Here is an 11,451-nt window from a genome sequence, read left to right as displayed (position 1 = left end):
CATCAGCAGGAAGGATGTGCAGTGCGCCCAGGGCAGACCTGTCCTACCTGAGCCAGACCCTCCAAAGACCTTCTTCCCCAAATACCCCCCTTCCCTGCCCTGCTGGAGAGAGGGAGCCTGCACATCTTCCTCCAGGGTGCCTAGGGATGATCCTGGGTGCGGAGGGGTGGCAGGTGGCACCCACACAGATCAGGGACATGAGTTAGGGGGACAGTGGTGTGGCACAAGGACCACATTTCTCAGGGCCAGGCATTGAGGGTGGGAGGTGCCGATCCCTGGCTCACCCCACAGTGGGATGGGGAATGGCCAGTGCACAGCCTGCAAAAGGGGATACAGCCAGGCTGGCAGGGACAGGAGGACTCACCCTGGCTCCCTGTGGGGCAGGTGGGATCTGGTGTCCCCAGTCTAGCACCACTGCACCACATGAAGCATCCCACCTCAAGCCTCCTGCCAGTGGCCCCAGCCCCATGGTCAGGTCTTGCCCACCCTTCCATACCCCATGGGCTGGCACCAGTGCTGATCACGGCTGGTTGCAGAGGGCACTGCGTGCACCCCCAACAGCCCTGCTAGAGATGCCCATGGAGGCACCCCAGGATTTTGGGGGAGGCAGGGCTGTGCCCACAGGTGCAGGATGGGAGTTCGCTGGTGGGGAGCAGGGCTGGGGCTGCAGGCGGCCCAGTGGAGCCGAGCTGCAGTGATGTGGCCGGTATGTGTGTGGGCGGCAGGCAGGGTGGGGGAGAAGGAGGGAGAGGAAGCGGCAGAGGCAGCAGCTCCTTTGATAAGCAGCTTCCTGAACACTTTCAAACCGTGGTGTTAGACCGACACGCAGCGCCTGCAGGCCTGTGCCAGGACCGACGGAGCCCATATCGTGGGGCAGCAGGTAGGCAGCCCTCCAGCCCACCCCTGCTCCGCGCTGGACAGGGGATCTTCGCCAGGCAGTGCTGGGCCCCAGCGCCCACGGGCAGCGGGCATGTGCTCACTGCTGGGCAGCCCCAGGCAGGGCTGGGATGCTGAGGAGGGTGATGGGGACACTCTCCCTGCAGATGCCAGCAGATGGGGGTCTTCTCAGGGTCTTCCTGACTGCCAGGGGCTTGGCCGGTGCATCCGCCAGGTGTTTCCTGTGCCCGTGTGCGAGAGGCAGATGCTGGGCTTGGAGCCTGCTGCTCTCTCTGGTCAGGATCTCTCCTGGTGCTGCGGCTCCTGGGGAGTTCAGCTGCTCTTGCCCTGCCTGGCTGGGGGACACCCCAGCAGCACAGGCCCCCCAGCGTGCCCTGCATGGGGCAGGGGGATGGTGTGTGTGGCAGCAGTGGTGTTGCCACCTCTGCCAGAGATGCCACTGTGCAGCAGGGATTCAGGGGGAACAGCTCTTGCCCTAGCCACACTCCCAAACGGCACAGCCATAGCACGGACTGGTTCTCTGCAGGATCTCCATGAGCTGACAGGCTACCTGGGATTCTATTCTTTGTCCATCAAGATCTCCGATGGCCACATTCCCCGTCCCTTTGGGTCCATCTCCTCCTCATGGAAGGAGAAAGGGATGAGAAGGAGCCTCACGATCCCAGGGTGCTGCCTGCACCATGAGGAGCTCTGCCCAGAGGTGGACCAGCATCACCTGCATCTCCGCATCCCTGCTGGGGCTGTCCTGCAGCTGGTGGTGGTGGAGCCCTGGCACCCTCCTCCAGCTGGGCTACCCCATCACTTCTTGCTCAACCACCCAGATAAAGCAGTTTCCTCTTGACAGTTGCTGAGACTTGTGGGATGGAGGAGGCTGTCCCAGGGTCATCCCTCCCTTGACAGAGCCACGAGGCTGTTGAGGGTGCCTGGCCCTATGATTCCCAACAGCAGGAGCTGGCCAGGTTCCTCGTAGTACCTATAGCCCACCACGTCTCACCTGCCGAATACTGCTGTGCTCGTGCGGGTCCCAACTTTCCCTCCTACCCACCATGTCCCCAGGCTGAAGCAGGCATGCCAGGGAAGGGCTGGAAACACATGGCAGTGTGTGCTTCCCATGGAGGTGGAGAGCATCTTGGGCTCCCCCAAAACCCAACCATGTTCCACCAACACAGGGCGTGGGTGTCTCCTGCATGGTGTGAGCAGGTGCCATTGGTGCCATGCCCAGGGTCACCAGTGTGTGTGGGCTGCAGTGCTGTGGGCAACCCAGAGGGTGAACATGCTGGGAGCTCTCCCTATGCCACCCACCTGGATGCAGGGTCTGAGAGTTCTGGTTCCAGGGCAGCTGAGGACTTAAAACCTGTCCCTTGCCTAGGGACTGTCCGTCAGGGGGTCCACCTAGCCTCACGGCATCGCTCAGATTTGCCTTTTCTTTTCCAGCTGCTTCTCCTCTGATGGCTCCTTGATTCCCTGGGAGCTGAGGACCCTGCGTGTCCACTCCCTGTGCTTCAGGAAAAGGGCTTCGCAGCTGCTGCAGCATGGTACAAGCCTGCTTGGTGTGTTCCAGAGTTCATAACAGCAGCCTGAGTGCCCAGGCAGCCGGGGCAGACATGGACAAGCCGGACAAGCCTAGTCCCTCTGCCAGGAAGCATGTGCATCTTCAGGAGAGGTAAGCGTGGCTGGACAGCACCTGCAGCTCAAACCCTGCGCCGCCTGTCCCAGCCCAGACGGCAGGTAACCACAGCAGGGCTCAGCCCAAGGCCCTGGGCTCCCCCAGACCTCCTGCCCCAGCCCAGCCCTGCCAGCTTGTGCAGGTGCCAGGTCTGAGCGTGGAGGCAGCCCTGATGCCCCCAGCCCAGCCCAGGCCACATCTAGACACTGTCCCCTGGGGACTTGTCAGCAAGAAGGTGAGATGACTAGCTACTTCCTCAACACCCACATCTTCTGGAGTCTGTACCTGACCCCTTTCTTCATCCCTTGTTATTTTCTGCCAGGCTTTTAACTCAGCGTGGGGTGGTTTTAACTGATGATATGGTGGGATGGGCTGTCCTCCTGTCCTGGGGGGGCAGGGGATCAGCCAGGGACCCCTTTGCCTTGCAGGAGGGGGTCCAATGTGTCACTGGTGCTGGACATGAGTTCACTGGGAAGTGTTGAGCCCATCCAGCCCATCTGCACACCACGGGACATCACGCTGAAGTTCCTGAGGACATCCAGCCATGTGCTGAGGAGAGAGGAGCTCCAGCAACATGCCCAGAGCCTGACACAGCTCCAGGAGGAGTTTTTGGTGCGACACTCCCCTTCCCTCTCCCTCCTCACACAAGGGATGGCAGGGCTGGTGGTAGGAGGAACTGGCAGGGGTGGACATCTCCAAGGGAGGCTCCCAGCCCAGCTGTGCCCCACAGCACTGGTGGCAGGGAAACAGGTGACGGGTGCCCTGGGTATCCCCTGGCTGCCCACTCCCTGGTGCACACAAGTCCCATTTGTGACCCAGGAAAGCCTGTCCCGCCCTGCCATGCCAAGCTCTTCTACCAGGGTGGCCTCTTTGGAACATGTCCCACATCTGGGCTAAGCCAGGAGCTGACATCTCTGGTGATGCTGCTAGGTCCCTGGGTCAGCCTCTCATTGTTCAGGGGACCAGGTCTGCCATGACAAGGGGTCACAAGCAGCCGCAATGGAATTTTCCTCACAGTTGTTTTCTCCCTCTGCAGAAAATCCCACCCAACTTTGTCAGTCCGGAGGAGCTGGAGATCCCTGGACGTGCCTCCAAGGACAGATATAAAACCATCCTCCCCAGTATGTGCCACTGCATCCCTTTGCCTCACATTTGCCCAGGTGCCACATGCAGGGAAAGGGGGGGGTGTGCATGAGCGTGTGTGCATGTGAGAGGGGTGACCCAGAGCAGTCCTGGCTCCAGGATGAGCGCTCCTGGGCGCTCTTGGTGTTCCTGCTGTGCTTGTTCCTGCTCACCATGTTGCAGGAGCTGGGTGCTGTGTTGTGCACTGTTATGGGGTTGTAATTGGGGAGCTACTACTTGGAGTGTATTCCCAGGGTGTGCAGTGCATGACAGCCCAGCTTGCATTGCTCCCTGCCACTGTGGGGCCTTACGTGTCCCAGATGCATGTGGCTAGGAGTGTAAAGGCATGGAACATTGTAGAAGGACTCATGTGGGCTCTGGTCAGGCACTGTGGGAAGGCCCTGGTAGGTGAATTACCCCACACGTATGCTGTGGTACAGGCAGGTTTGGGCATCACTGGCTGTACCCTGCCATGGAGTGAAGTGGGGCAAGAAGAGGCCCGAGGGACAGTGCAGACAGCTCTGACAGAGCCGGAGGACTCAGTGTCCGGCCTCTGGAGCTGAGGCAGGCAGGATGGGCAGCGTCAGGCTCTGAAAGACTGTCCCTGAGGTAATGCCTGCCATGTCTTTCAGACCCTGAAAGCCGGGTCTGTCTCAGGAGGGCAAGGAGCCAGGAGGAAGACAGCTACATAAATGCCAACTACATCACGGTGAGTGTCCTGCCTGGTTGGAGAGCGGGTGGTCTCCCAGGTCCTGCAGCCCATGGCCCAGAAGACATTGGGCTGCAAACCCCTTGGTGCTGCTGGTGCCACACTGGGACCCACAGGCTGGGGCACTGACTGTTACCCACTGTGCTGTGGCTGCCCTGGGGTGGCGGTTTGAACTTGCCACCCCTTTCTGAGCTGGAGACACGCAGCTCCATCTGCGCAGGGCAGGCACACTGTCCCTTTTTGTTGGAAAGTTTCATGAGCTGGCTGGTCCAAATGAGGGTTTGAAGATGGGCAGTAGAGGACTACGTTTAGATTAGTTTTCCTGAAGCAGCCTGGCAGGGTGTGGCTTCACATTACCTGTGACGGGACAGGCTTCACAACCTGTCCACACGCATCAGGGTGTATGTGAGCACATGGCATCCTTTCTGCCTCACGGAAGAGCTAACAAAAATGCACAAATGCTGCTCATCCCTATCTTGCACACGTGTGCACACACCTGAGCACACGGGTGTCCAAACATTGCTGTGTGGAGCTGGTATTTCTTGACCCCTTCCTTCCATTTACCTCTCCAAGGGTGTCACAATATAGAAATTTGTGGGCACATCAGAAAATTAGACGTCCAGCCTGCTTCTGGCATGCTTGAGGACACAGCGAGTCTGGTAGAGCTCTGCAGGTATTTGATCTTATCAGCCCCCATCCAGGACTGGATGTTTTTCCTGCTGACTCTATCCCGTGAAATGTTTTTGAGCATAAAAAGCAGGTGGAGCAAAATTCCCAGTGTTGACACCTCCAAACCTTACCACAAGTCTCCTTCCGAATGGAAAAGCAGAGAAAAGGGCTATACAAAATGTTCCTGAAAATGTCTCTGCCCCTTGGCTGGGCCAGTGCAACTTCTTGTGGAACCAAACTGTTAACAGGATTGCTTGAAAGATCTGGATTAAATCGCAGGGGTTTGGGTGGATTTTTAACAGAGATCTCTTCTGACAAAACCATAAAGCTCTGCCCTCCTGAGCCTGGTGGGGAGGCAAGACTGGTGGAACCCAGCTGGGACTATCCCACATTCCAGCTAGAGCAGGGCTGGATGGCTTCTGCTTGTCCTTGGGGAAATACCTGCTGCGAGGTGTGCTGCTCCCTGCGTGAGCTCTGCCCCACCAGAACATCCATCACTCTGGCTATTGTCACACCGATAACCTGGAGATGCTTGCACGGAGCTTGGGTGTACATGGCTTGCTTTGTGGGTTTGCTCCGGGACTGTGGGACCAGGAGGATGGAAAGGATGTCTAGGAGTTCCTGATCAGGTCTATAAAAGCATTTCAAGGACAGGTTTAGTAGGAAATAGTCTGTGTGGCTCTGCCTCTTACCTGCAGAGGAAGAAAAGCACCATGAGGGCTGGAGTGGTTCCTCTCACGCATCAGGGTCCCCACCCAGCGTCACTGATGGACCATGTGCTTGACAGGGCTATGCAGGGCGGCTCCGGGAGTACATTGCCACACAGGGACCCATGCTGAACACTGTGACTGACTTCTGGGAGATGGTGTGGCAGGAGGAGGTGCCCCTCATCGTCATGATAACCAAGCTCCAGGAGCGCAAAGAGGTACCATTGTCCCTCACCAGGCCCAGGCATGGCATCCCAGCCAGGAGAAGAGGGTGGGGTGGGGTAATAACAACAGTAAAGGGTTATGCGAGACCAAACGTGGGGTCTGAGTACCTGCTTGCTTTCTCTGCTGTCAGAGGGTACCCCTGATTGATCACACATGGAGGAGGAGAGCCCCAGGGCTGCAGCCTTGGCCCCATCTGGCAAAGCCTCTCCTCCTCATGTGGCCTCTCGTGCTCTGGGCATGCTTTGCCAGCCAGATAATAGGATAAAGAGATCGGGGCAACCCCTGGGAGAGGGGGCAGAAGCTGTGGTCAGCAGTGTCCCTCTGGCCCTGAGCAGCAATTCTTCGAGGCTGGGAGCTCTCAGCCAGTGGGTCCAGACTGGGGAGAGAGCTGGCAGAGCTGTGCCCTGCGTGGCAGCTACCCTGTGCCTTGCCTGGGATCCCTGGCTCCCCCTCCAAGCAGCACCTGCCTGGGGAAACTCGCCCTCTCTTTCCTCGCCATGGCCTTCTTCCCTTCTCTCGCCAGCTGGTGCAGCATCCCTGTGCCCTTCACCAGCAAACTGGGTCCTCCTGGGTCTGGCAAAGCTTCTGTGGGCTGGGGACAGCCATGCTGGGTCTGAAAGCCATATGGCAGGGCATAGGAGAGGGTGCAGGGGGAGCAGATGTGGGGAGAGAGATCTATCCCTTCCTTAGCTTCCCTTCTGTATCACTCCATGTCCACCTTCCCCACTCCCCCACACCTCCCCAGGTGATGCCCCTTCAAGAGCACTGAGCAAAGCATAGCTCAGACGTCGTCATGGTCCACTCAGTGGACTTGTGATAGTTTGTTTACTATGGTCTCGAAGCTCAAAAAATGAAGGCGACCACGCCAAGGGGTTATGCTTTGATCAAACAGCGCAACTTTATTGTTTGCCCATAAGGCGGTGTGCAATAGATAGAGTGACAGGAAGGGAAGAAAAGGTAAAGTAAAAAAGAGAAGAGGATTACAGCTACCACCATGGGTCTAAGGTGTCCCTATGGTCCCAGGTCCAGGCAGCATCCCACCAGTCCTTCTGATCATTGTGATCCTTGTTGGGGAAGATCTCCAAATTCAGTTGTTGAGGAGCCATCTTTCATGCCAAGCAACACACCTTGCTCCTCCTCTGGCCCATGGAGTGTTGCCATTCTCCGCCTTCTCGAGCAAGGTTACCAGCACGTCCAAAGAGGGGTGCCCGAGGCATGGTTTGCCTTAAAGGCAGGTAGCTTCAGACCAGGAGGTGTCTTTTTGTATTATAATGATATTATAATCAAGAAAGTTCACCTGAAGTTCAAGTTTTCTGGTTTGTTGTTACGACAGTGGTTGTGATCCATCTTCTGGACAGTGGTTATGCGGCCTTATCGCAGTTATTCCTTCCAGTCCCAGGTAGCAGGGAACGGCATAGCACTCCTCATACCATGCAGTTCTCCTTCCCAGGGTCTTTGCATCTTGGCATCCATGAGGACCACATTCCATCTCCAGGTCTCTGTTGGCAATGTTCAGACAGTATCGTTCTCTTTGGACCAACTCTTACAGACCTCCAGCAGGTGCCTTGAGCATCTCCACAGCCACAGACCTTGCCTTGTTCTTTCAGAAATGTGTCCACTACTGGCCTGAGAAGGAGGGCACCTACGGCCCCTTCACCGTCCGTGTGCAGGGGTTGAGTGAGTGCGTGGAGTACGTTGTCCGGGATCTCTCCATCCAGGTGGGTTTGAGCCCCATCCTGGGGTCAGAGGGGGAGCCCAGTTGGGCCTGGCAGTGCCCCGGGCAGCCCCGGGCTCTCGTGGGATGGCAGCCTTGTGTGACAGGAGAGCAGAGGGCTCATGGCTCCGAGAGCTGGGACTTATAAGCCCCCTGCCAGAGGAGGGGTGTACAGAGCTGCTGCCTGCCTGAGGAGGCTGACGGGGAGCAGGACCCAGCCCTGGGGCACAGAGGAGAGGGGGCCAGCTGGGGAGACCTTCTTTACTAGCCCACTGTTGTTTGCACTCTGCCCTGTTGGCTCTCCATAGTCACCCTGGGCTGACACGAGCCAAAAGGATCTTTCTGCCTTTGCCTGGGCTGTGGGGACAGTATGGGGACACTCTGCCCCATCTTCTGGGATGGCACACTTCCTAGTGTCCCTGGCCCAGGGGTCTCTCCTGGGTGTGGGGCAGAGGCTCAAACTGGAATTCAGGAGGTGAGCAGATGAGATGGGCACAGGCTGCCCAGCCTCTCCTTGAGCTGGATTCCATGCCTTTCTTTGGCCCAGCCCAGCAAGTCCATGCTCCCACATCCTGATTTCTCTTTCTTCTGTGCTGGAAAAGCTTGAAGGTGAATGCCGCCAGGTCAAACACATCCTCTTCCCTTCCTGGCCGGACCAGCAGACACCCGAGTCAGCCAAGCCCCTGCTGCACTTGGTGTCCAAGGTGGAGGAGGCTCTGCAGGCTGCAGCCAGCCCAGGGCCCATCGTTGTGCACTGCAGGTAAGACCTTTCCCCTCACCTGAATCCCTGCGTGTTTTTCACCTTGAGGTCAGTCTGCAAATGCTGGAGGGGAAAATCCCACATGTGAATGCTCATGAGCTGGTCTTGCTGTGGTGCAGATATCTCAGGGCATGACATCCCCACAGCAAAGTTGTTCAACCAGCAACTCCTGTGCTGGCATCAGGATGATGGCATTAGCGCGGTTACATAGTGCCCCATAAAGAAATCTGGTTTGCCATGGTTCTGCAGACAGCAAGGTGGGAGCAGGAGAGCTCTGCAGAGCTGGGACCCAGCCACCAGAGCCACAGCAGACTGACAGCTCAGGCTCCTGCTTCCTGCGCCACTGAGCGTGACCTGCAGCTTGACTGTGAAGCTGTTTTTCAGGGCAGCCCTCCAGGAGGAGGTGGCCTCTGCCTGTTTTCTCTTACTAAGTGAATTCAGGGACAGTGGCGCAGAGTACCCAGTCATCCCTATGCAACACACTTGACCTGCAGTGCTGCAGGCTGGCCTGCCCCAGCGCAGACTGCTGGGTGCCTGGGGTTAGAGCACAGCTGGAAGGGGAGGGGAGGTGAAGGAGCTGCAGACACCCCTGCACTGTGCAAGGGACAGGGAGCACAGACTGGTTTTGTGCTTCCAGAGCAGCCTCAGCTGGGCTGCGCAACACACGCCCTTGCCATGACAGCGTGACACCAGCCCATGTCTTTTGGTGCCTGGCTAAGAAAGTTGGTCTGGCAGCTGGGTCCAAGACCCCAGCATCCCTCAAGGAAGAAACCATGGCAGCAAACCAATCCAAGATTATGTCCAGCTCAGACAGATTAAGGTCCAGGTAGTGGATATTGGTGCTCAGCACAGCTGTGTCTGTCCCATAGTGCAGGCATCGGCCGGACAGGCTGCTTTATTGCTACCAGGATCGGGTGCCAGCAGCTGAAGGACAAGGGCGAGGTGGATATCCTGGGAATTGTGTGCCGTCTCCGCATAGACAGGTGGGTGCTCAGAGCAGGCAGCTCCTTGGAGGGTCATGCTGGGTGCCAAGCCTAGGAGGAAGGATGGGGGAGGTGCTGGGCATCATGAGGGGGCACGGGGATAATTTTTGATGGAAAACAGAAGGGTTGCTGAAAGATGCAGATGTGTCAACAGGAAATGATCCCCCAGTGCTGGGCTAGTTTTTCTGTCAGGGCTATTGTAGCTCTGGAGATCTGAGGATGTGAGGGAAAGCAGCTCTGAACCTGGCAGCCAGTCTGCTCCTTCCAGCTCAGCCACTAAATCAAGAAACACTCAATTTTGCCACTTTTCAAGAAGTACCAGCAAAAAATAGAGTGAAATCAGTTGCATTTTGAAAAGCCCAGCAATGCTGCTGAGCCCAAATACTCTTTGGGCAGCTCTGGTGCCTGTTTCAGAGGTACCTGGAAGTGGCAGGTGAAGTGGGAATATTTGTGTCCTGGGAGCAGAGAACTGGGGAGGGTGTTGTGGGCTTTGGCAAGGTGTCAGTGGGACCTGCCTTTCCCTTGCAGAGGTGGGATGATCCAGACGAGCGAGCAGTACCAGTTCCTCCATCACACGCTAGCTCTCTACGCTTCCCAGCTGCCAGAGGCAGGAGGCCACTAGCACAGGGCTGCAGGCTGCCAGCTCCCCACCCCAACCTCTCCTGAACCAGCCTCGGGGACGCCTCCACCAAAACTCCTCCTGCTGCTGCTGGGCCACAGAGCAGCAGCATGAGCATCCCTCAGGATGAGCACAACCAAGCAAACCCATAGGGACTGTGGCCCTGGGGACGAGCCAGATTTGGTGGGTTCATGTGAAGGATTGATTCAGTGGGCGCTCAAGGTGGCCATTGCTGCTTGCTTGAGGCAGATTTCACCCATGGAAAGAAGCTTTGGCTTTTGAAATGTGCAACGTTTTGTCCTCAACCAGAAGAACGAGCTGTGTGGAGGAAATGAAGCTGGGTGAGCGCCGGGAGCACGGGTTGCCTTTTAGCTGCACAGAAATGTTTACCCTGTTAGATGCAGAGCTGGTAGAATTACCCTGCAAATAAACAGAGCCTCTCTCCTGACTGTGCATCATCTGTGGGCAGAGGCTGCACGGCGTGAAGGGCTGGGCTTGCTCCAAACATGTGCCATGATGCTCTTCTTGCATAAGGTACACCTTGATGATCTAGTACAAAAGGTGCACGATTGGTTGCCTTTCTTTTGCAGCTTGCTTTCCTCTCCACCTTTGGCTAACACCTTCTCGACAGCCTTAAAATAGGGGACATTCCTAAGTGCATCTACAGTTGTGCAAGCAATGTGTTCCCAGTTGCCTTTTGTTACATGACAGCGGGGGGTTTTGCATTCTTGGTTTTTTTCTGAAATTAGAACAAAATAATATTTGGGTTTTGTTGGGTTCTTTTTTCACTGATAAATTCAGGGGCAGGGCAGGGGGGGAGAAGGAAAGGGAGAGGCAATTTTGGGAAAAAGCATGGAGATAGAAATAGTGTGTAAAATATTTTAAAGCTATTCAAAACTGGCCTTCAACTGATAGGCATTTCACACCCTCTTGGGCAAGAGGGAACTAATAAGGAGCTGGGGGCTCCCTAGCCTGTACCTGCCCATGCCCACAAGCCCTGGCATGGCCTGCTGGATGGGTGAGATCCAGGGAAAAAAGGGTCGGTCGTCTTGCTGATAAAGTCTCATCTTGCCTTGGCTCCTGAGCATACCCAGATCAGGGCTGTGTGCACGGACAGCCCTCCAGTACTCTCTGGGTCCCCAAAATGCAGCCCAGTGGTTTTGCCATAGTGCCCATTGTTCAGGCTCTGTGGCTGTCCTGGGAGGAGAAATGATTGAATAAAACAAGAGGTTTCATTCTTAACTCTGCAGTTCTCCTGACTTGTCGTCAGTCCATCAGTCCAGGAGGAGGGGTCCTCAGGTCTGTGTCATCCCCCCCAGTACCCCACTCTCACAGCTCCTCTCCTGCCCCTCTCCATTTACTCTCTATAAAAGCAGTAAG

The 11,451-nt window shown here is 56.6% G+C and overlaps 1 protein-coding gene across 10 annotated transcripts; it reads left to right on the top strand.

Moving 5' to 3' along the window:
- The first annotated feature begins 720 nt into the window (after positions 1 to 720).
- PTPN7 (protein tyrosine phosphatase non-receptor type 7) lies at positions 721 to 10,519 on the top strand. 10 transcript variants are annotated; one of them, XM_080367478.1, is made up of 11 exons: positions 730 to 880; positions 2,332 to 2,560; positions 2,992 to 3,175; positions 3,600 to 3,684; positions 4,318 to 4,394; positions 5,851 to 5,988; positions 7,389 to 7,490; positions 7,603 to 7,713; positions 8,312 to 8,469; positions 9,339 to 9,452; positions 9,981 to 10,519. In XM_080367478.1, exons 2-11 carry the CDS (start codon positions 2,430 to 2,432, stop codon positions 10,072 to 10,074), a joined length of 1,194 nt encoding a protein of 397 aa, XP_080223604.1. In that variant the 5' UTR covers positions 730 to 880; positions 2,332 to 2,429; the 3' UTR covers positions 10,075 to 10,519. The 10 variants fall into 10 exon arrangements, with proteins under 10 accessions (XP_080223608.1, XP_080223604.1, XP_080223605.1 ...); XM_080367479.1 differs by having other exon boundaries at positions 3,600 to 3,723; positions 7,446 to 7,490; XM_080367476.1 differs by having other exon boundaries at positions 3,600 to 3,723.
- The last annotated feature ends 932 nt before the right edge of the window (positions 10,520 to 11,451 follow it).

Source organism: Falco punctatus (assembly GCF_963210335.1).
Source record: "Falco punctatus genome assembly, chromosome: 17".
In the NCBI taxonomy this organism is placed as follows: Eukaryota; Metazoa; Chordata; class Aves; order Falconiformes; family Falconidae; genus Falco; species Falco punctatus.
The sequence above is the reverse complement of the archived record's forward strand: the minus strand, read 5'-3'. Positions and strand labels throughout refer to the sequence as shown.